Source organism: Ursus maritimus, unplaced genomic scaffold (assembly GCF_017311325.1).
Source record: "Ursus maritimus isolate PB19 unplaced genomic scaffold, ASM1731132v1 scaffold_2, whole genome shotgun sequence".
NCBI classification, from domain to species: Eukaryota; Metazoa; Chordata; class Mammalia; order Carnivora; family Ursidae; genus Ursus; species Ursus maritimus.
Window position 1 is genome coordinate 5393870 of NW_024424452.1, and position 24072 is coordinate 5417941.

General features: G+C 43.1%; 1 protein-coding gene across 1 annotated transcript in view; it reads left to right on the forward strand.

Annotated features, from left to right (window-relative positions):
* Positions 1-274: 274 nt before the first annotated feature.
* LMTK2 (lemur tyrosine kinase 2) overlaps positions 275-24072 on the forward strand; it is an 82017-nt gene continuing 58219 nt past the window's right edge. The window contains exon 1 of the mRNA XM_040634773.1: positions 275-649. Coding sequence (XP_040490707.1) covers positions 562-649 — 88 coding nt within the window. The 5' untranslated portion in view covers positions 275-561. The remainder of the gene's footprint in view (positions 650-24072) is intronic.

Here is a 24072-nt window from a genome sequence, read left to right on the forward strand (position 1 = left end):
TTTTTGCTCATTTTAAAATATTGAAAAAAATTCGATGGATTCTGAATGCTTTTTATTGTCTTCTTTACACTTCCCTGTATTTTAAAAATTAAAATTGTCGGCATTACCTGCTGCCCACGCACTCCTCCGTCTGCAGGGGGCGCACCGGCGGCCACCCTACCTCTTTCGGAATGGTAGGCGGGGCCCCTCGGGCTTGTGTGGAACTGACGACTGGCTGGCTGGGCTGTTCGTCACGGCGTCCCGCCCCCGCCCTACGTCACATGACGCAGCCCATCATGGCGGCGGGAGCGCGGCTGCCCTGGCTCGCGGCTCCGCAGGACTGCTGCCGTTGCTGCTTTTGAGAGGTGGCGGCGGCGGCGGCAAAGGCGGGCGGGCGGGAAGGATGGTGTTTCTGTGGCCCGGGCGGCGGGTGCGGACCAGGAGCCAGGCTGAGGTTTGGCCGAAGCGACGTGTGCTCTGGAGCAGCCGGCGCGGGTGCCGCTGAGGCAGGCAGGACCGACTGACGGACGGACCGACGGAAGGCGACCCGAGAGCCGGCCCCCGGGCCGCGCCGTGGGCGAGATGCCGGGGCCGCCGGCGTTGCTGCCACTGCTGTTGCTCCTGGCCGCCGGCAGTGCCGGGGCCGCGCCACTTCCGCAAACAGGTGCAGGTGAGCGGGCCAGCTGCGGGAACCTAGGCTGCGGGGCCACTGCGACGGCGGTGGCCGGGGAGGAGGCTGCGGGCCCGGTCCGGCGTCGGCGCGGAGGAATAGGAGGGCCTGCCGGGGCTGGAGGCCCGGGGAAGCGAGCGATTAGGGAGGTTTCTGCCGCAGGGGCGTGGGGTGGGGGAGCGGGCAGCCTCTCCAGGGCCGAAGCGGGGGCGAGGCGAGGCGGTTGGGGCCCGGGAGGGCGGCGAGCGGGGTGGCATCAATCGACCCCTCCCGGGGTAGCCTGCGGTACCAGCTCTGAACCTGTTGCCTGAAGGTCCTCAGCCTACATCCCTTTCTGGCAGTTCTGCTTCCCTTTCAGATGACACCTGCCTCCTGTGTGTTTCTCACATCTTATAATAAGACCCGTTTCTTATCCCTAATCCTACTTAAATGCAAATGACTTGGTGAGATGTGCGGAGTTTCCTTCGCTCCCTGCAACTTGTTCGGAAGTTGTAAATTGATTTTAGACGCTGTGCTTTTTATTCGGATTGAATCTCTGGGGATGAGAAGGAAACAACTCTGTAAATATTTCTATTTTAGGAAGCCAGTGATTAGAGTAGCAGCCTTTGAGTAACTATTGACAGAATGGCCCAAGGGTGATTGAAGTTTCTATTTTAGCTACGTCAGGGTGTGATTTTCTTTTTTTCTCCCCATATTCTCAACATCGTTTTCAGTTGTGGTTTATTCTCCCAGATAAAACTTTACCCCAGGAAAGCATCCCAAGTTGGGTTATTTTTTATTTTTTTTTAAAGGAAGAAAAATCTGGGTTAAGATTTAGTGCTTATCTTTAATAAAGAGAGACTGAAATTTCATAGATTCATTAAATTTTAGTATTGGAAGAGACCTTAAAGAAAATTGAGTCTGATATCTTTGTTTTGCAGTTGAAGATACTGAGGCCCTGGGGGTCAAATGACCTACCCAAGGTGACACAGCTAAATTGTGGGTGGAGCCACATCTAATACCCAGGTCTTGGATTCCCCTAGTTGTGTGATTTTTCCGCTTCCCCACTTCAACCCGTGTAAGTGTTTAGGCATACTCCTGAGGTTGAGTTATTTTTAAGTGATGTTCACTAGATACACAATGTGGAAGTTACCTTCCCCAGTAAAGACAAACACATCTACAATGAAAGTTATGTATAATTGTTTCCAGAGCTACACCAGGTTATGTCATTGAGTGCCCTCTAGTTGAGTATTATCTGTTATCATTGTACCATGTAATGTATCGCTCAATTTTTGGCACTGCCTTAGATCAAATATTTGTTAGGTGAATTCTGTTTTCTGATCTGATAGATAAGAAAAATGAATGATACTAGAAGTGTATGATGCCCAGGTAAGAGTCACAGAAAGTACCTAGGAAGTGATAAAAGACTATATGGAAAGATGTTGATATTGAAAGAAACTGATGGTGAAATTGAAAATTAGCACTAGAGTAGGATAGTGGACAAAGAATATTCAGTGAGAGGGATTCAAGAAGTTTCCAGATGACTTTGCACTTAAATTTTTATATTTTTTGAAAAATAAGTTCTATGTGAGAACCTATGGAAATGTGTCTGCCTATAAACCTCTTAACATGATTTTTATTCCATTCTTCCACTATTTTATAGAGGTGTGAATCATAAAATCGGAGGTTTTTTGGGGACATTGTAAAACAAAACAATCAGGAAAATTAATTCATAAATAGAAACACCAAATTTTGACGTAAACAAAGCATAAAGAAATATTTGCTGATTTATAGCAGCTTTTGCAGATTTTCCCTTCATATTCTGTTGCTCAGAAGGTATATGACTAGACATATGGCATATGAATGAAGGTTAAATTCTGTGGAAAAGATGCATAATCACACATAGATTTGGGGGTTTGTATTTCCATCCAAAAGAGATTATTAATCCTGGTAACAGAGATGGATTCCTGATGAAGATGTATTAGGCCAGGAAGAATAAAGAAACCTTTGAGCTAATCCTGGGAAATGATCTCACTGGTTAAGAAAGAGGAACCCCTCTTGAACATATATGCTAGATAAAAGAGCAGTTAAATGTTGAAAACAGTAACTCACAAGCCTTTGATTATCTCGGGGACTGGCCATTTTCTTATGAAGGATAGATCCATCGCATAGTGTCTTTTGTCTTCTTGGCGTTGTTCTTTCTATTTAAATTTCAAACTGGTTAATAGTGCCTTGAAGAAAGCATGGCTTATCAAAAATAGGTTGGAAAAAATGCTTGAATTTAACCTGTGCATGGGGAAAGAAATGAGTCAGTTAACTAAAATTCAGCCAAAATTCATTTCTAGGTTTGGAAGTTGAAAAGGGCATTTACCCATTCAGTCATAATTAAGCTTTGTTAAGTATGTGGATTGCCTTTGCCCATCAGGCAAGAAGGCATTTCTTTCTTTTCTTTTTAAGTTTTTATTTTAATTCCAGGTAGGTAACATACAGTGTTGTATTAGTTTCAGGTGTACAAGGAAGGGATTTCTTGCTTGAACTTTATTTTGGGCCTCTCTTTATTGCCCTGGGAGTTGCTTATGCCCTTTTTGGGGGCCTCTTCCTGAGAATGTCTATTTCTGCAAGGGCCCTTGTTATGTAGATGGAGATCTCCCGTCAGTCCTCACTAGGAAGCTTCCATAAAGGGAGAGAGTCCACTGTTTTCACACAGAGTGAAATTACCAAACTAAGGTTACAGTTGAGAAATTATTTTCTCCTGGTCATAGTTATCAGATCATTCTTCTCTTAGAAAACATTTATGCATGCACCTTTTGTAAGATTCTCGGGATTCACATCCTAAAAAAGATCTTCTGTTTGTATTTGTGAAGGCATTCCCCTAAGTCCACAGTTTGTTATTAATATTAGGATAGTGGTTAGACAAGGAAACCCACTTCTATTGTTCTGTGGCATATTAGGTCACCGAGTACAGAGGAAGCTTTTAGCAGTTCCAGATAAAGGAGCTCACGGAAGTCTGTGAAGCCGGTGGGACTCGGCTACTTATTAAACAGCGGCTTGTGAAACCGGGGCTCTCGTTTTAAATTAAACAAACAGACTTGGATCTTGAAAAAGGTTCTGCAGTAAAGGAAGTGCTTTAGAAAAGTGTGAATTTTTGTGTTTATTTCAATAGCTTCTGAGAAATAATGATTTTCAACAGGCTTTTCATGCAGATTATTTCAAGATTTATGGCTGTAGGGCTTGAGATTTGATTTCGGTTGGGAATGTTGTAGTTGCTCTCGGTGGTATTTTGGAGTTAACTAAATATGCTCGTTTGTACAGTATTAGGAAGTCTGTCCAACAGTTTTGTAGCTGATCAGCATTGAACTTATCAAATCCCAACAGTTTCGCTGGTATCAGTGTGCTGACTGTTCATGCAATTCCCTTGAAATTTAGGGAGTCCTCGGGCCTGCTGTGTCACTTAGATAGCAGCTGTAACATGTCACAAAAAAGACTTTGTAACGTAAATGAAATGTCCCATAAGGGGTGGCCATGGTTCTGCAACAAATGAGTCTTCAAAAAAGTCCTTGTAGGTGGACGTATCAAAAGAAGCCAATGTTTGAGTCCCTTTAAGAGTGAAAGTCATGAACCGTCACAGGAGGAGGGGGTGTTGAGGATAGAACTTGGACTTTGGAATCAGTCTGGGTGGGAGGCCTTCCCTTGCCACTTGAATGGTGTTGGGACCTTGGGCCAGTTACTTGACCTCTCCAAGCTTCTCAGAACTCAGCTCAGAAAAAGGATGATGATATTTACCCTAAGGGTTGTGGGAGGTCGTGTCATGGTGGTGTGCCATGCCTGCTACGTTGGGCTTCTTCATTGCTTCAGATTTCCTTGTAAAATTGGTGGGTTACCATGGAATCGACTAATGGTGAGTGGTATGGTGCAGAGAAGGAACTCAAAGTGGAAGCTGCTTATCATGGCATGCCTAGAGTTTACTGGATTTAAAAACCTTTGTTACTTAAAATAACTTGAATGATGGGTGAAGAAGAGATCCTTCACAGAGAAATCTGGCTTGTTTAAGGTTAATACATAGGCTGGTATTGTTATGTCTTGAAATTCATAATGTTGGGGAATTGTGCTAGAAATTTTTAGGATGATCTGGATTAGTCCACTTTTATGTAATAAACCTGTTTTTAAATGTCAAGATTATTAAAGCTCTTGCATGTGAACAGTTTCTGGTTTTAATGTACTTGAAGGAACCATGAGCAGTGCAGGTCTAGTTGATCCAAACAAAATGTGTACTTGAACAAAGCATGCCTGAAAACAGCCCGCTGAGCTGGGCCCTTAGAAAGTGTCATTGGGAGAGATGACCATGACTGAGTTGTTTCCTCCCTCTCTTTTAAAGTCATGTGTTTTTGTAGTCTTCTAGCTGTGCCTTACTTTTCTTAAAAGGTTTATTTTATTATTTTTTAAAGTTTATTTATTTAAGTAATCTCCGCACAACGTGGGGCTTGAACCCACAACAGCAAGATCAAGAACCACAAGCTTCCCGGTCTAAGCCAGCCAGGGGCCCTTAAGGGGTTTATTTATTACTCAGGCTCGAGGAAAAGAATATTAGAGGAGAAGTTGTACAAATGATCCTGGTCTAAAACACACTATATCTAGGGTTGTTTTTAGTTTCGATTTTCTTTCTTTTTTTTTTTTTTTAAAGATTTTATTTATTTATTTAACGGAGAGAGAGACAGCCAGCGAGAGAGAGAACACAAGCAGCGGGAGTGGGAGAGGAAGAAGCAGGCTCCCAGAGGAGCATGGAGCCCGATGTGGGGCTTGATCCCAGGACCCCGGGATGACACTCTGAGCCTAAGGCAGCCTAAGCCTTAACGACTGAGCCACCCAAGCGCCCCTAGTTTTGATTTTCAACTTTTCTGTAAATCTTCATATGAAGAAGACACTGTAAGAGAAAACTGAGGAAATATGGTAAAATCAGTGCATCGGAGCAAAATATTGGAGTGAAGTATTTTTAAATTGTTAGCAAGTGACTAATTTGGAACCGTGCCTTGGCATTACAGTTATTTGCCACAAAGAACAGGCATATCAGAAAAATAACCTCAGTGTTTAAAAAAAAAAAAAAGGTGTTTTTTTCCCCCAAAGGTTAGCACAATGCAGAGATTCCAAATTTCATTTGACTTTATTGTGATTCAGATGGGAAAAATGAGAATTGTTGACGCGAGATGCCTCAGGTGCCCCAAACCACAACATGGGGAGTACCTCTCATTCTCCCTGGCCCATCTTGGTCTAAGCCGGTGCTCAGGCGCTCTTCCCCCCACAACAAAAGAGTGACTCTTTACTCTTCCGCCCTCCTGGGGCTTGGGGGAATGGTGGTGGCACACCTTTTTGTTTTTGACAATTTGGCAGATTTTGCATTTTACCGTATAATATGTGTTGGTTTCAAAGCCCTAAATAACCATCGAGTCAGATAGGTGCGCTGAGACCATGTGCCATGGTGAGGCTAGAGTAGCCCCTGGCCTCCAGCATTGGACCCCCGTTTGGGAGCCTTGGTCAGGAAAAGTCAGTGCACATTTCCGCTGTAGGGCATCTGTGGTCCCTGCCTCCACGCTCCACCTTTTGTGGCACTTTAAGAGCGAAGTTAATCTGCTTCTCATTTGTAAATTATTCCCAGCTCTCCATATATTCTCTGTTGTCTGGCTCCTCCAGCGCCTCCGTGCGGTCTTTTTCTTTCTGGTCTTTTCTTTTCACCTCTTTGCTGCCCCAGTTTTCCTACCAAGACCTTTTTTCTTGCCCAGATCCTAGAGATTCCCTCCCCCAATGAACTCCTACTAGAGTGTTCACTTGTGGAACAAAATGTTCCGTGGGGTGCGGGGTGAAAACATTGGAGGCTTGGTTTTTATTTATTTTCATTTCATTTTTTAAAAATTTTGACTTACATGACTTTTTAAGGTACAGAATATATTGGTACACTAACACACTTTTTCTGCTCTGTAAATCAGTGTGCATGAAATGAAAGGAATGTAAAGAAAATTTACTGATGGGCTCTGATCAGAAAAGGTTTGGATTGGCTGTACCAGTCTACCATTTGCATTTAGCAAATACCACTCATTTCTTTAAGCCTTGTCTTTTCACCTGGACTGCAAGGACTGTGTCCTATATCCTCGGTATTTCTGGTGTTTGCATGGCATCTCACAGGGTGTGGATGCTGAGGCAAAGTTTGTGGGTAAGGATGGTGCTGGAGACCGAAGTTCGGAGACCAGTACTCCGGAGAGTGTGTGCGCTTAAAGGAGAGGATGTAAGCTTACAGCCTTTCGTTCTCCTGCAGACTTTGCTTTTCATGCATCCACAGCCCACTGCCTGGAATGAGGCCATTTATAGTTGCCTTATTTTTAATAATAAACCTTCTCTTTTGGAACAATTTTAGATTTACAGAAAAGTTGCAAAGACGGTACAAGGAGTTCCTGCATATCCTTTACCCAGTTTTCCCTCTTAACATTTTAATTTGTGTGGTAAGGAGCCAATATGAATACGTGATTATTAACTGAAGTCCGTACTTCATTCATATTTCTTCAGTGTTTTCCTAGTGTCCTTTTCTGTTCCAGGATACCACATTACATTTCGGTGTCAAGTCTCATAAGGCTCCTTTGCCGTGTTCCTCTTTTTTGATGATCTTGACAATTCTTGAGGAGTTTGATGTTTTTCTCATTGATTAGGCTGGGGTCATATGTTTTTGGGAGGAAGACCACAGAGATAAAGTGCCATTCTAATCACATCGTGTCAAGAGTACGTGCTTTCAGCAGGACTGGTCGTGTGATCACCTGACTATGATCACCTGTTTGTCAGCTTTCTCCACCTTCCCTCCTCCATGGTACATGCATGTGCAACCCACATTTAAGGGGTGGTGAGTTACGCTTCACCTCCTGAACAAGTAGCTGTATGCATTACCTGGAATTCTTGGGTATGGGAGATTTAACTCTTCTTCCCCATTAATTTTCTTACTCAGTTATTTGTATCAGAGTGGACACATGGATATTGATTTTGTATGTGGGTTTATAATCCAATACCAGGTTATTTATTTTGCTGCTCAGATTGTGCCAGCTTCGGCCATGGGGGAGCTTCTTCAGTTGGCTCTGGTACCTCCACCCCCACCTTTTTTTTTTTTTTTTTTTAAAGTACTTTCTTATTTTCTGGCAGTGAGGAAGCTGTAGGCTTGTATATTTCCCTGTCCAGCCCTAGAATTAGCCATTTCTTCAGGCTGGTTCCTCTTTTTGGAGAATGATATTAGAAACCAAGACCTGGGCCCTGGATTTGCTCGCTGCTACCAGGGCGTGTGTGTATAATGGGGTTTCGATCCTCTCCTTCCTATAGCTAATCCTACATCATGGGAAGAAGAGAGAAAGATTTTGGAAGGACGAAGGACCTCTTAGGAACAAATGACTTGGAAGGGCCCTGCCCATGTTTTCTTACTGTCCCTTGACCACTTATTAACCAACTATCAGCATTACCGTAAGCACTGTACATCCCGTGTTTGTGATATAATGATTTTGGTGGGATGTTATTTTTATTTTTAGAGTAATAGATATTTGAAAGATAGATGTGATTTATTGTCTCAAAAAGCAGCCTAATCTCTGAGAATATGAGGGAAACCTGTTAGGCTTAAGAATTTAATTAGAGGGGCGCCTGGATGGCGCAGTTGTTAAGCATCTGCCTTCGGCTCAGGGCGTGATCCTGGCGTTCCGGGATCGAGCCCCACATCAGGCTCCTCCGCTATGAGCCTGCTTCTTCCTCTCCCACTCCCCCTGCTTGTGTTCCCTCTCTCGCTGGCTGTCTCTCTCTATCAAATAAATAAATAAATAAATCTTAAAAAAAAAAAAGAATTTAATTAGAGAGAATTATTTTAGGGGGGTCTGTCAGCTTTGGCAATTGTTGAAAAGGATTCTAACTCCTTTAATTGGTAACTTTTTAATTGGTAAAAGCTCACAAGGAGCTGTAGACTTGTTTTCATCTGTTTACAGAGCTTTTCATTTCTTTCCACCTTTTATTCTGGGTGATTTCAAATATATTCAAAAGTAGAGTAAATAATACAGTGGATCTTCATGTACCCATCACCCAGCATCAACAATTTTTATTTGTGGTGAAGCTTGTTCGCCTGGATGCTTCCTGCTAGCTTGGCCACCCCCTTGCTTTGATGTAAATGCCATGGTACCCGATGAGCTGAAAGTGTTTCAGGAGAAAGTGAAGATATTTTTATAAAACAGGACTTGCATGAAGATCACTGAGGTATTTGTAGAAATGCAGACTTTCGGACCACAAAGCAACGAAATCAGAATTTTGGAGGTTGGCCTGGCAATCTGCATTTATAATACTTTTTTGGTGATTTCTTTGCCCTCACAGCATAAATATTTTATCATGTACTAGAGATAAGATAAAATCAGTTATTTGTTGGAAATCCGTTGACTTGGGTAACTAGTGAGACTCAAGGAAGGAAGAACAATTTAAATTTTAAAAATTAATGTCAACACCTAAGTTCTGGAGAGACTTCTGCTCCTGACCACGGTATGTGGATATCATTCTGGGGAATCTTCCTGTGAAAAGTAGGTATGCGATAACCACAAAGGAATTTAAACACTGCAGGGCAGAACAGTTACAGCTCTAAATGCCTTTTTTTTTTTCAGTCCCTTCTCTGGAAGTCAGTATAAATAATAACCTCTTTACGTTTTATAAATATCCTGTATATATAATCGGTAAAAACTGCAAGTTGGTAGCCTGACAGTCAGATGCCAGAGTTGTGAGCTGAGAGCCTCGTGGTATAAATGTGGTAGCCCTGGACTGACCAGGGTTTTGCCTGCTGGAGCTCACCTCAGCAAGGAAATTAAGCTAGAGCAGGCGTAACTCAGGGACATCCCTGATGCCCCAAGTGAGACGTGCACACAGCAGTGCGAGAGCCCTGGATTCATGACCTGTTCAATAACTTTCAGGGCTGTTTCTTTCCAGGATAATATGTCATTAACGTCTTGCTTTCAAAAAGTTTATTATTCTAAGCTAGTTTATTTTAGAATAGCCTGGAATTGTAGCTTATTTCATATCTTTTTTTAAAGATTTTATTTATATATTTGAAAGAGAGCACAAGCAGAGGGAGAGGGAGAAGCAGGCTCCCCGCTGAGCAGGCCTGACACGGGCTCGATTCCAGGACCCTGGGATCATGACCTGAGCTGAAGGCAGACACTTAACTGACGGAGCCACCCAGGTGCCCCTATTTCATATTTTTCAACAAGTACTTTTTTTTTTTTAGCTAGTTGATACGTTTTCGTATATTTGCTGTGGATGTATTGGTATGTACAAAATACTCTTATAATGACTAAAGAAAGTACACCATTTAATCTCTGAAACTGCTACATTGTAATGATTGTATAATCAGTCCAGTTTGATTAAGAGCATCCTGGGCTCACATACTCGTACAGATACTTCAGGACTGTTGTTTTGGGCAACATCTGTATACCTTGGATTGGAGAAAAAAATTGAGTTACAAGCATCTGTGATAGTGATTTGTGAAAGAGGAGTTGCTTTTAGCCAAAGTGAATACACTATTATTTAATTTTTTAAAAGCTTATGGGTTTTTTCCTCCTTGAGGCCCATGTTCAGTCGATCCCGAGAATGTCTTTTGCCTTGTTTGCTCTACTGCCCAGAAGACTTGAGTTTGACATGATGACATTGCAACCTTTAATTATAGGAAGTAAATCTCTAAGGCATCTTGGACTTAGAAGGTCGAGGAGGATGAGTATGCAGTCATTTTGCACATTTACAGTAGCCACTTTAACCAGTTAGTAATTGTGAAATTTTGTAGTTTCAGCTTTTTTATTGCAAAACGAGAGCCTTGTGGTCTATTGGTTGCCTCTCAGATGAGCCGCTGAATTTAAGTTGAAAGTATTTTTCACACTGCAATTTCTTCCCCAAACCCCCAATAAATTCAGCCTGTGCTCCTTTCACGAGGAAAAAAAAAATTCCTCTTCCCGATTCCACCTGGCAGTGTGCCTGTGTAGGATGGTTCTCTGTGTCAGCAACAACGGTTACTTTCCAAGGATCCAGCCTGCCAGTCACAGCGCAGAGCCCCACTTGACTCTGACTTCAGACTATTATTAAAAGGCAACACCAGGACACTGATTGCTAGTGAGGCACAGAAAAATAACAAACTTACCAAAATAGTCCCCTGGGAATGCTCCACCGGAGGCCTGGTGCCCGGGTGCAATCCAGAAATCTGTCGTTTAACTTCATTTTCTTTAAGGAAAAGAAAATCAACTTTAATAAAAGATCTGATTTCTGGTATTGACCATAGAGGTATTTGGTAGACTCATAAAATTTTGGAATTGTAAATTCTTGTAGAGGGAATTTTAAAGCTGATGTGCCAGTTTACAGGTGAAGGCACTGAGGCCCAGAGAAGTTCAGTAGTGATTTCGAACCCATTCTGCCAGTCAGTGGCAGACCTAATCCAGAAGGAGGGTCCTTAACAGCCAGACCCCCCTGTTCACCAAGTGCACTGCTTAGTACCCTCAGAACGCTTTCATTTGCGTGATGCCACACATGTACACAGACTAATTGCAGTCATTTCTCCTCTGGATATTTCTTCTTTTTTTTTTTTTAATTTATTTGAGAGAGAGATTACAAGCAGGAGGGGCAGAGGGAGGAGGAGAGAGAATCTCCAGCCGGCTCCACAGTGAGTGCGGACGGGGCTGGAACCTACAACCCTGAGACCATAACCTGTGTGGAAATCAGGTCGGTCGCTCAACCGACTGAGCCACCCAGGTGCCCCTGTTAATTCTATTTACTATCTGAAAGTACGGAGATGAAGTTTTTTAAAAGGATGCTATTTATTTATTTTAGAGAGCTTGTGAGCAGTGGGGAGGGGCAGAGTTAGAGGAAGAGAGAATCCCAAACAGACTCTACACTGAGCATAAGCCTGACATGGGGCTCAGTCCCACGACCCTGAGATCATGACCTCAGCCGAAATCAAGAGTTGGGAAATCAAGAGTCAGTCGCTTGGTTGACTGAGCTACCCAGTGCCCCTGGAGATGAAATTTAAATGTAGTTGTCATATAGTTGATTCTTGAACTACTAAAGGTAATTGTTTATTGAAAATTAGGAAGCTGAAGTGCAGATGTCTATAAAGAGGCCCAAAACCCACATTCATATTTAACTTTTAAAAAAAAATTGTAAGAAAAACAGTTCGGGCCACCTGGGTGCCTCAGTGGGTTAAGCATCTGCCTTTGGCTCAGGTCATGATCCTGGGTTCCTGGGATTGAGCCCCGCCTTGGACTCAGTGCTCAGCGGGGAGTCTGCCTCTCCCTCTCCCTCTGCCCCGCCCCTGCTTGTGTTTGCTTGCTCGCTCTCTCTCTCATAAATAAAATCTTAGAAAAACATTAGTTTTAGTTTCCACCTATGAAATGAAATTGCACTGTTTAATTAAAAGTGATAAAAATAATTCTGACTTTTAGAAAATGTAATCCTAAACTTATAAACATGAAAAATACTTCAAACACCTTCAGTTTATATGCTTTTGTGGAGGAATGGACCCTTTTTAGAATTTGCCGAGTGCTGTGGGTCTGAAGAATAATGCTCAGTGAGCAGAGATTTTGTGTATACTTTTAAGATTCACAGATACGTATTGAGAAACGTATGTGGAGTCATAGACAAATAATCACTTTTCTCTTCTTTTTCTCAGCTCTTTAAGACTTCCTTCTTGATGTATGCCCTAAATCCCATCCTTTTCCAGCCCTGGCTTTCTTCCAGGGCTTAGTCATCAGGGGCACCCTTCTTTGTCATCCATGTTTTCTCCTGGACCCCTTCTCTCAGTTAACACGTAATATATAATAGACCAACTTAACATATGTAATTTTCTACAGAGCTTTAGTTTGGAATAACTTTACTGGTATAACAGTGTCATATAAGTGCTGTGACCTTGGAGAAGCACCTTCACCTCTCCTGCTCAGTTTCTTCATTTTAAAATGAGGCTGATAATAATATCTACCTCACAGGCTTATTGTGGGATTGGGTGAGTTTGGAATAGTGCCTGGCACGAAGTAAGCACCTTTTACGTATCAACATGAATTATATAACCACCTGGGGCCAAACCACTGTCATTTCTTAGGTTAATTGTAATATCGGAAATGTGTTCCGTGGTCACTTTATATAAAATAATGAACCTCCCCAATCCACTGCTTAATTTCTCCACATTGCATATCACTGTCTGAGGTGCTGTGTATTTATTTACCTGCTTATCATCTGTCTCCCTGCACAAGAATGTAAGCTGTGAGTGTGGGGTCTTCTAGATTCCCAGAACCTGTAGCGATGCCTGTCCTATAGGCGGTGCTTAGTAAACATTTGTTGAAGGGTGTGTTGGGCAGGACTTGCTGCCTGGTGGACTTCATAGTAGGGTGATGGAGCAGCTGTGCGGATAGGAGCCCCCGTAGCTCTTTTAATTATCTGTAGATCCTTTATCTTGGGCTGGACGCTTGAGCGTCGGGAGGCACCTGGTTATATTGGGTTAAATTGTCACTGGGTTTAGTTTTTAAATGTAATATAAAGACATACCAGTGAAGCATTATCAGATAGGAAACCCTGGGCAATCTCGCCTGCATGTCCTATAGAACCTTGTCAAGGTCAGCGTCATAAGCAGTTTCTGGCTTCGTTACAAAGATAGTACTTAAAAAATAAAACTTTATTATGGGGAATTTTGAACATACACAGAAGTAAACAGAAGAGTATAATGAATTCTCTGTACCCGTCCCCAAAGCCCCAGCCATCCCTATGGCCAGTCGGGCCGCATCCATCACAACCTGCTTCCGTTCTGAAGAGAGAACTTTCAGAGACACATTGCCTAAGAATACATTACAATTACATTAGGAAGAATTTCAATTAGACCTTAGGAAGCTAGAAAGTTTCTGAGACCACAGACACTGTATCAAGGTCTTGTAGGAACATTTGAGGAAAAGGTAAGACATGTTTTTCAAGGGTTTTTAAGGTTTGCCCTACCTGGGAAGTAAGGAGCACCCATTTAGGTCATTTCTCCCATCCTTTGGGTCCTATTGTGCAGAAATGGTATTAGCTAAGTGTTGTGAGTCCAGTACTGCTGTTGATCTACCTGCACATGTCTGCAGATTCCAACAGGAAGTCGCATGGAAAGACAGAATGTCCTTTCCCTTAGATACTAGCGGAACACTGAAGTGACCAGTATGGGGGAAGAAGCCCTGGGAAACTGGCCATGAGTTTCTACTTCTGGGACCAGATGCTGCCTGTTCCTGAGCTGGCTTCCCGGACTACAGGAAGATCCTGATTCAGAGCTGTGGCAAACATGAGTGCTGTCGATGACTCCACAGCCTAACTATGCCATCGACTTAATTAAGATTCTAGTTTGTAAAATATTATCCCTGCCATGGTTTCCCCTGGGGTAGGGGCAGAGTCGTCTCACAGAAGTCCTGTAAGCCTGACGTTCCTTTGGCTGAACTGTTACCATGTTAGATGGTAGTCTCCATCCTAGCCGGTGTTTTTTACATTGGAATGAAATGAGCCTTTGATAACAGTTCGATGGGATAGGCTGAGAGAAACAGCAACTTCATATAAAATGATCTCATTCACAGGTATTCAGTCAGCACTCAAATTATATAACCTTTCCGCAAGTATGAGAGAACAGTTGGGTTGGCTGACCTTGAAAGTCATTTTTGAGCAAAAAGAACACTTCGCTGTCTGTGATTAGCACACAATGTGGTTTGTTTTTCTAGGCTGTTGATATTCCGGCTTAGGGGTCTCTGTGGAGTCACTGATTCACCAGCTGGATCATCACCGCACTGTGTACTGCTCTGTGTGGTGGGGCGTGTGTAGTGCTGTGCTTCATTTTCTCTTTCTACTATTGGACTGCATTAGGGACGTTCTAGCTTAGTTAATGTTATTATAAATAGATCTGTTGTTACACTAAGAGGCAAGGAAAATATTTAGTGACTTAAGATTCTGTGCACAGGAAAGCTTTATGATAGATGGGTTTGTAATTTCGAGGTGTTAAGTAGAAATGCATGATCTGCAACGATTGTCTGAATTTTTTTCCCCAAGTAGTATGTTGATGATTCATTTTACTAGGTCTCCAGGATGTGAAGCTACTTGTCAGGATATTGGAAAACATCCAATTATTAGTCCTACCCTGACAGAAAAAAAGACAAAAAAAGCCAAAACTTTGTATTTAGAAGCAGACTTTATGTCAGGACCAGTCTGGAAGATCTCTGGTCCCGCAATTCCCTGAGTTGTACCGAGTTCCCTTTGTCTAGTCAGCCCAATGGCCACTGGTTTTAATTGTTAAATAGATACATAAGTCTCTCGTGAATTTCCAGAGGGCCAGAAGAGAGAACATGGGAGGGTGATATCCGCATCTGACACTTGCCTCACTGGCCCTTTCCATTCCCAAGCTGCTGGGTCCCGGGAAGCCAGAGAGGAGGGCAGATATACTTGTCCTGGGTGCTGTCCAAGATGGTTCCCCTACCGGGCGGTGGGGAGGAATCATGTTCCTGAAATACTGAATTTGCATCGTTATGGACCTGAGTCCCCGTCCAAATCTCCCCAATCCCTCAGAAGATGATGGTATTTGGAGATGAGGTCTTTAAAGAAGTGAATATATTAAAACGAGGCCATCAGCTCCTTAGTTGCTAATCCGATATGACTGGTGTCCTTATAAGAAGAAATTTGAACATACAAAGAGATATCAGGGATGTGCAGAAAGACCTCGTGAAGACACAGTGAGAACACAGCTGTCCTCTGAAAGCCAAGGAGAAAGGCCTCAAAAGGGACCAACCCTGCAACAACTTGACGTTGGATGTCCAGCCTCCAGAACTGTGAGACATTAGATTTCTGTGGTTTAAGTCACCAGTGTGTGGTGAATTGTGAGAGCGGCCTGAGCAGATCAGTACACGATGTTCAGACTAAAGCAAATTCAGAGTCACATCTTGGAGGGCATCTGTTAAGAAGATTCCTTTTTTCCCCCCTCCTCCTACCAGTGTCCCAGTGGAGCCCCAGTTGTGCACTGGGCTCTCCCCTCAGTCCAGCACCTCCCCTGGGCTCCTGCAGAGGAGAGGGGACCTTTGCGTTCCTTCCTTGCAGCCAGAGCGAACCTGCCCTGACGGCTTCCAGCGAGATGCAGCTGTGTGGACATCACAGGTGTGAATACACACTCGTTATCACCGGAGAATATAAGTTGGGGAAAATCTACTTTTGGAGAAAACATTTTTGAAAGAAAACAATGGAATAGTTACACTACTGAACATGAATTGTAAAATGGGTAAATAAAGAATGTGGAAGTTCTCTGTGACCTAGGGAATAAGTGGTAAACTATTAATAGTGGGAAGGGTCAGAACCACCCCAGTACAGTGTCTGTTGGGGTGTGATATGTAATGGGAGGAAAATCTTTGCCAAATAAGGCATAAAATCATTGAAGGAATGCTACTTTTATAGTCTTCTTTGTTTGACCCTGGAAACATAAGTTTCTTCTGGTAACCAGTAGATGACTTATGGATTTCTCTCTCTCTCTCTCTTGCTTATCTTCTCTCCCTTTCTCAAGCCCCTTAGTTGCTCTCTCTCTGACTCCATCCACCCCCCCCTTCTGACTGACTGAATGCCAGGCTCTATCCTGGGCTCTGTAATCATTGCTGGAGAATACAGACCTGGTCGCTGACCTCGTTTAGCTTGCAGTCTTGTGGGGGGAACATTGGGCTTTTAAAATACACAGTGTGATAAACTCTACAGTGGGCAGTACAGGTTCGTGGGGGCCCCGGAGGCAGGGACTCTAACCTGCGGAACCTCGGGGACATTTTCCAAGTTGAGGTCTGAGTAGTGAGGATGAATTAGTGGAGGGGGTGTGTCCGTGGGGGAGATTCCTGGTAAGGGATGTAAGCTTGCAGACTCTGAAGGGGCAGAGGGCCTGCCTGGAAGGACTGAGCGTGGTTCATGGTACGTGAAACTAGATGCACTAGAGGGTTAGGAGTGATGAGAGCCCGGGGCGGAGGGCAAATGGCAGCTGATGATGACGGACACTGGGGCTTGTTACAGAGTGTGGACACAAGGCTGAAGACTGTGGGAAGCCCCAGGACAAAATTCAAGAACTACCCCTCCTCGTTCCCCAGTCACCTGGTTTCCCTCCCTGTTGGTGACCACTGTTGGCCAGGGGTAGCTTTGTGTGCACATTCGTCTGATCTGTTTGGTTTTTTCTTATTTTCATTTAAACATGTATCATAGAGATGGTTTGCATTGTATCCCTGCTCCCCCCAATTCATATATTGAAGTCCTAACCCCCGTGACCTCGGAGTGTGACCCTATTTGGAGATTGGGTCTTTATCAAGGTAATCGAATTAAAATTAGGTCTTTAGGCCCTAATCCAAACTGCAGGGAGAAGACGGGTATCTCCCAGAAGGTGGGAGAGAGGCCCCGAGTACATCCTTCCACACAGCTCTCAGAAGGGATCAGACCTGCCAGCACCTTGATGTTGGACTTGTAGCCTCCAGGACTGTGAAGCCCCCGTTTGTGGTATTAGTTACAGCAGCTTGAGCAAACCAACAGACATTCCTAGAGGAGGCGAGAGTAGAGATTGTAAATTGTTATATCTATCTTCCCCCCATTTAAACTTTTTATTTAATGGATGTGAAGAAATTATTTAATAAATAGAAAACTTCAACCAGACAGACACGACTGTACTGACCTCCCCTGTGGCTGTCCCTCAGCCTTGGTCAGCTTGTGGCCGTCCTTTTTCATGCTACCCCCCTCACTTTCGCTGCCCCCGTACTGTTTGTTTGAAGGAAAGTCCAGACATCTTTAAATAGGTCACTATCTGTGAAAAGGTAAGGACTACTTTTAAAAACAGAATCACGTTATTATCACTCCTAGGAGCAATGAGTCATCCTTCCTTAATATGGTCAGTTGCCAGTGTTCAGATCTCCAGTTGTCTCAGATGTCATGATCGTTTTGAGTTGGAATCACGATTCAGATGATACGCATACATCGCAGTTGGTCAGTATGTCTTTTCAGATCTCTTTCAGTCTCTTCTCCATCTCTCATCATGCAGGTCTTCCTCCTTGGTGTTGCTCGTAGCATCTACTTTGCTGATCACATTCTTATGGTGGTACTTGATATGTTCCATGATTCTCTTTATTTCCTGTGAATTGGTATTTAGATCTAGAGCGTTGGTCTGATACAGGCTTGATACTTTGTTGTTGTTGTTTGCTTTCAGTCTATTGTTTTAGGACCTGGTGGTGGTTTTCTGTTGGGACACACATAATGTCTGGTTATCTCTTTTTGCATTATTAACTTGATATAAATGTCACATTCACGAAATACTATTCTTCTGTTTTTTGTTTTTTTTTTAAACAACTATTTAAAAATGTAAACACCATTCTTAGGTTGCAGGCCATACCCAAATCAGCAGTAGGCAGGATTTCACCTACAGGCCATAGAGTCTTCTGATCCCTGTTCCAAGGTATATACATATGTTTGATATACTAGGAAATATATATTTAGTCTTTGTCCCCTCTCCTGGCACAGAACTCCTAAACCCCTTGGAATTTCCCAAGTGATGAGGTGATAGGAGCATCTCTTGTTAATAATAACAAGCCCCTTTCAACGGCACTTGAATTTATGCTAATGAAGTGACTCTTGGTGGCCCCTAAATAGCTTCAGGATGGCGGGTAGAGGCCAAAAGGACAAATTGTGGGATTAAAGGGTTTGAATTTACCACTGGATAACCAAACAGTAAATATGAGGAAATTGCTAGTGACTGAGGAAGGAACAACAAAATGAGAATATCAGCATTTTCAGTCCCTAATGGCTTTGCACATCCCGTCACTTGTTTTTATCTGTGGACCTTAAGAAAGTTTTATTTAATCCAAAAATGGATTCACAGGTAACTCTTCAGTTAATTGCGTGTGTGTTCAAGTTCTGATGGAGTTTCTAGGCAGGGATTTATAATGGTTGGATTAATAATCAGGTAATATTCCTGATTTACTCTGAGTCATTGCTGTGAAATTGCGTTCTCCAAATTACCAGTCTATAAAACAGGTAATATGTACCTGCCTCTTAGAGTTTCTCAAGTTTTCTGCTTATTAAATCAAGTGCTAGATATCTATTAAAATGGTTTGAAAACTGTAAAATGAAAACTCACAGAATGGGCTTTAGAGATGCCAAGTATTTTTTTTTTTTTTAAAGATTTTATTTATTTATTCGACAGAGATAGAGACAGCCAGCGAGAGAGGGAACACAAGCAGGGGGAGTGGGAGAGGAAGAAGCAGGCTCACAGCGGAGGAGCCTGATGTGGGGCTCGATCCCATAATGCCGAGATCACGCCCTGAGCCGAAGGCAGACGCTTAACCGCTGTGCCACCCAGGCGCCTCTGCCAAGTATTTTTTAATCAGTGTCTGGGGGAAGCATACTAACTACTCCAAACCTCTAATTATCCTTGTTCTCGGTTTTGTAATCTGTAAAGCTGCCTAAGAGAGTGGAGACACTCCTGTGGTCATTGATGTTTTTCTTTACTAGGTGATTGATTCACTTTATGCATTTCTGAATGCTGTAGGCTGAGAATGTGGAAGGAGAGCTGTCTTTCTGCATAATTCCCTAACTGTTGGAATCAGGAACCTTCTAGGGGCCCAGTTTGTAGTTTGAACCGCTGGGGTGTGGGGATTTTAGTTGTCGTTCCTCACATCTAGAATTTGCTTCCTCTCTGTGGTTTGTACAAACCCATCTCACCTTCCAGCCTATTCATAGGTGGGTTTGATTTCTTCATTTTATGGAAGTTTTTCCTTCATTGGTATGTTGAATTTTTTTAAAGCACATTGCTTTGGACTGATCAAAAGAAAAATACAGTAAATAAAATACTCTTTAAAGGTATAGCTGTACGAATTTCCTCTTGAGCCTACCTGATGAATTTCTTCTTAGGTGGTAATTTGTAGAGGCCCTTCCGTGGCACTGGAGGACACGGAGGGTCGGCAGACCACACCTACACGGAAGAAATCTGAGTATGGGAGAGCAGATGCCCCTGCAGTGTCTTAACAGAAATAAGTACGTTATCAAGGTGGGGCAGAACGCCTCATAACTAGTTATTTTTAACACGAGTCTGACTTTTCATGCCTACCTAATGACTCACGGAAGACAGTTTTATGAACCAGATAATTGAGCTGGCCTTCAGGCAGTGCTCATCAAATTTTACAATAAATAGATAGTATGTGATGATAAAAAAATTACAGGTGAAAAGAGAGGAAAAAATAATTTAATATCCACTTTGTGAAGTTTGGAGGAGAGCCCCAGAAGTATGAGCTTTTAATTAACAACAATGGACTTTGGGTCAAAGGACTTAGGTTAGGCTATTTTTAAGTATTAACAGTTAACCTCCTTGAGGCAAAACCATGTGGTATCAGGGGAGGCGAGGGAGATTCATTCTCAGCACCCCAGAATGCAGAGTCTGGCCCTGCCACTTTCCCACTTCATGTATTTGGGCTTATCGTTGTCTTCGTCTGGGCTGTGGAGCTGGTCAGATTCCCTCGGAGGTGTTGTGACCATGGAATGGAGCAATATTGGATTTTATCAGATCTCAGATGTGATTATGACATACCCTTATTTCTATGCCATTAAGAAAGAAGAAATGCTGCCAGAGTAAACCAGCTTTCTTTCGAGCGGAAGATGCCCCTGACATTTAGGAATGTTAAAGTGAGGTTGGACAAAACTGCATCTTAAAAATCAATAAAATACAGTGTATATGAAAGTGGTTTGCTGCCTAAGCCTCAGGAGTCCTATTTAGTGGTTATTATATGAGTCAAGGGAGTGAAACAAAGTTGTCAGAATAAATACCAGTGGGAAGCAGAGGCCCTGCAGGATGAGAGAACAGGTAGCTGCCAGAAGAAAGAGAGGAAGTGCCGTCTGTCTGGGCCTCCGTTCACAGAGAGGGGGCTGTCAATGGCTCTCTGCTCTGCCCTTCGCTTTCCCCGTGCACACGGGTGTCTGCTTGGGGAGTTCTTGCTCTGAGGGACAGCTGACTTTGAGAGGAATCACCAAGTTATTTTCTCTGTTCAATGTTGGATTTTCCTCTGTTTTAGATTTTACTGGTTTAGAACTTGAGATTTTTTTTTTTAGGATTTTATTTATTTTAGAGAGAGCGTTTGTGTGAGTGGAGGGAAGTGCAGAGAGAGAGGGAGAAAGAAACTCTCCAGCAGACTCCCTGCTGAGCTTGGAGCCCAACGCAGGGCTCGATCTCACAACCCTGAGATCATGACTTGAGCTGAAATCAAGAGTCAGATGCTTCACTGACTGAGCCACCCAGGCGCCCCTGGAACTTGCAGATTTTTTTTTTAATGTTCAGTTAGCCACTGTATAGTACATCATTAATTTTTGATGTAGTGATCTGTGATTCATTAGTTGCATATAACACCCTTGCTCATCACAACATGTGCCTTCCTCAATACTCATCATCTGGTTACCCCATCCCCCCAGCACCCTCCCCTCCAAAACCCTCAGTTTGTTTCCCGGAGTCCATAGTCTCTCATGCTTTGTCTCCTTCTGATTTCTCCCCCTTCAGTTTTCCATTCCTTCCCCTATAGTCCTCCGTGCTAGTCTTCAGTTCCACATATAACTGAAGCCATATGATAATTTGTCTTTCTCTGCTTGACTTATTTCACTTAGCATAATCCCCTCCAGTTCCATGCATGTCGTTGCAAATGGTGGGTATTCATTTTTTCTGATGGCTAATATTCCATTGTATATATGTAGCACATCTTCTTTATCCATTCGTCTGTTGAAGGGCATCTTGGCTTCTTCCACCCTTTGGCTGTTGTGGACAATGCTGCTATGAACATTGGGGTGCATATGGCCCTTCTCTTCACTACATCTGTATCTTTGGGGTAAATACCTAGTAGTACAATTGCTGGGTCATAGGGTAGCTCTATTTTTAACATCTTGAGGAACCTCCATACTGTTTTCCGGAGTGGCTGTACCAGCTTGCATTCCCACTAATAGCCTAAGAGGATTCCCCTTTCTCCACATCCTCACCAACATTTGTTGTTTCCTGTTTTGTTAATTTTTGCCATTCTGACTGGTGTAAGGTGGCATCTCATCGTGGTTTTGACTTGTATTTCCCTGATGGCTAATGATGTTGAACATTTTTTCATGTGTCTGTTAGCCATTGTATTCTTTGGAGAAATGTCTGTTCATGTTTTCTGCCCATTTCTTGATGGGATTATTTGTTTTTTGGGTGTTGAGTTTGAGAAGTTCTTTATAGATCTTGGATACCAGCCCTTTATCTGTAATGTCATTTGCAAATATCTTCTCCCATTCTGTGGGTTGCCTCTTAGTTTTGTTGACTGTTTCCTTTGCTCCGCAGAAGCTTTTTATCTTGATGAAGTCCCAAAAGTTCATTTTTGCTTGTTTCCCTTGCCTTTAGAGATGTGTCTTGAAAGCAGTTGCTATGGTCCATGTCGAAGAGGTTACTGCCTATGTTCTCCTCTAGGATTTTGATGGATTCCTGTCTCACATTGAGGTCTTTCATCCATTTTGAGTTTACCTTTGTGTATGGTGTAAGAGAGTGGTCCAGTTTCATTCTCCTGAACTTGCAGATTCTTAAGAACCCTCGGATAACTCTATTTTTTTAGTGCAGACTTGAGCAAGGCTTCAGCTGGCCTGAGCCCGGCTTGGAACAGCACGAGTTTCAGCATTGTCCTTTCCCAGAGGGACTTCTTGTTATTGGAAAGGAACTTAGTCCTGTTGCCGTTGATTTTAGACTTCTCTGCTCTTCACTAAGGTCATTTTATGTTCAAGAACGTGTTTTGCGGGGCACCTGCCTGGTGCAGTAGGTTGAGCATCCGACTCTTGGTTTCAGCTCAGGTTTTGATCTCGGGGTTGTGAGATCGACCCTTGCATCGGGCTCCATGCTCAGTGTGGAGTCTCCTTGAGATTATCTGTTTGTCTCTCAAATAAATAAGTAAATCTTAAAAAAAAAAAAAAAAAAAAAGAATGTGTTTTGCTCACATAGGAGTTTCGGTTAGTTCTTATTTTCTTCAGGTAGTATAGTTTCACTTCAGGAAAACGGTGACATTGTTCCTTAACTTGTCTCCATGCTTCCCCTTGGTGCACTGGAACATTGAGCTTACGTGTATATGTCAATGACATCTCAAAAAAGCAAGCAGGGTGGGGGTAGTGTATTTCTTAGTCAAACACCTCTAGGTGAGACGCAACAATTCACCCTAACAAAGAAAAGCTTCACTATAGCCCTAGTTGAAAAAGATGTTTTCCAAATAACTTTTTGCTGAAAGTAAAGTTGCATTTTCTTTTGTTTTAAAAACACCCCTTTAAAAATGTAAAAATCGTTCTAAGCTGGAGTCTGCCCACTCCCATGCGAAACACAGGCCACAGGCTGTAGTTTGCAGATCCCCGCTCTGTTAGCGGCTTATTATGACCAAGGCTCCTTGAAGAAGTGGCTGGTTCTAAAGCTAGAGCTGGGAAGATAGAAGAAAAGCCTAGAGCTTCTGGTAGTGCCAGAAAATGAGACAGTGTTGCAGAAAGGGAAAGATGGAGTATGTCCAACAGACCCAGTAGTCAACTTGAAAGAGCTGCCAGGGGCCAAAGCTGGAACAATTTGAGCTACAAAATAATTTTAATAATGGATTATAACCCAAAGAATATAAAATAAATGTCTGTGGGTTCATAACAAAATAAATGACCGGATAAATAATTGAGGGAGAAGGGACAAATCTTCCTTATGGAAGAATTCCAAGTAAGAAGTGTAGAAGGACTGAGGGAAATAGAAGATCACCATTAGAACGTCCTAGTGGTAATTACTGCAGGTAAGGCGCGGAGACAAATGTGAAAACAAGTGTACCAGACTTTAGGGAGACACGGCGTATTTGTACAGCCTCACAGTGTCTCCCAGATACGAATTACTGTGGCAGTTTTAACATGTGTCTACAAATTGTATAGTATTCCTCCTTCCAAGGAGTGCAGCTTAAATCCTCTTCCCTGTGAGTGGGCCTGGATTCTGTCACCCACTTTTAAGGAATACATGAAGGGAAAAATGGCAACTTCTCAGTGGTGACACCTGGGCCAAGAGGTGGGGGTTCACATCACTGGGAGTAAGTTATGCCAACGCTGTGTGCTCCTGATGTGATGTGACGAGAAGTGTAGTTTGCTTTGGTATTCTAGATTCTTCCCACCTAACTGTAACCTCAGTCCAGTCATCAGGCAGAAAACATCAGGCCACCCAAACCAAGGAACATTCTACAGAATGCTGACCAGCACTCTTCAGAAGTGTCCAAGGGCCAACACTCAAGGGAAGAATGAGCCAGGTCAGAGCCTAGAGTCAGAGGAACGAGAGGAGGGAGTGTGTCGCTGGTAGCCTGGGTTGGATCCTGGACAAGAGAAGGGATGTGGGGCAACTGGGTGAAACCTGAGTAAAGGGAAGTTCA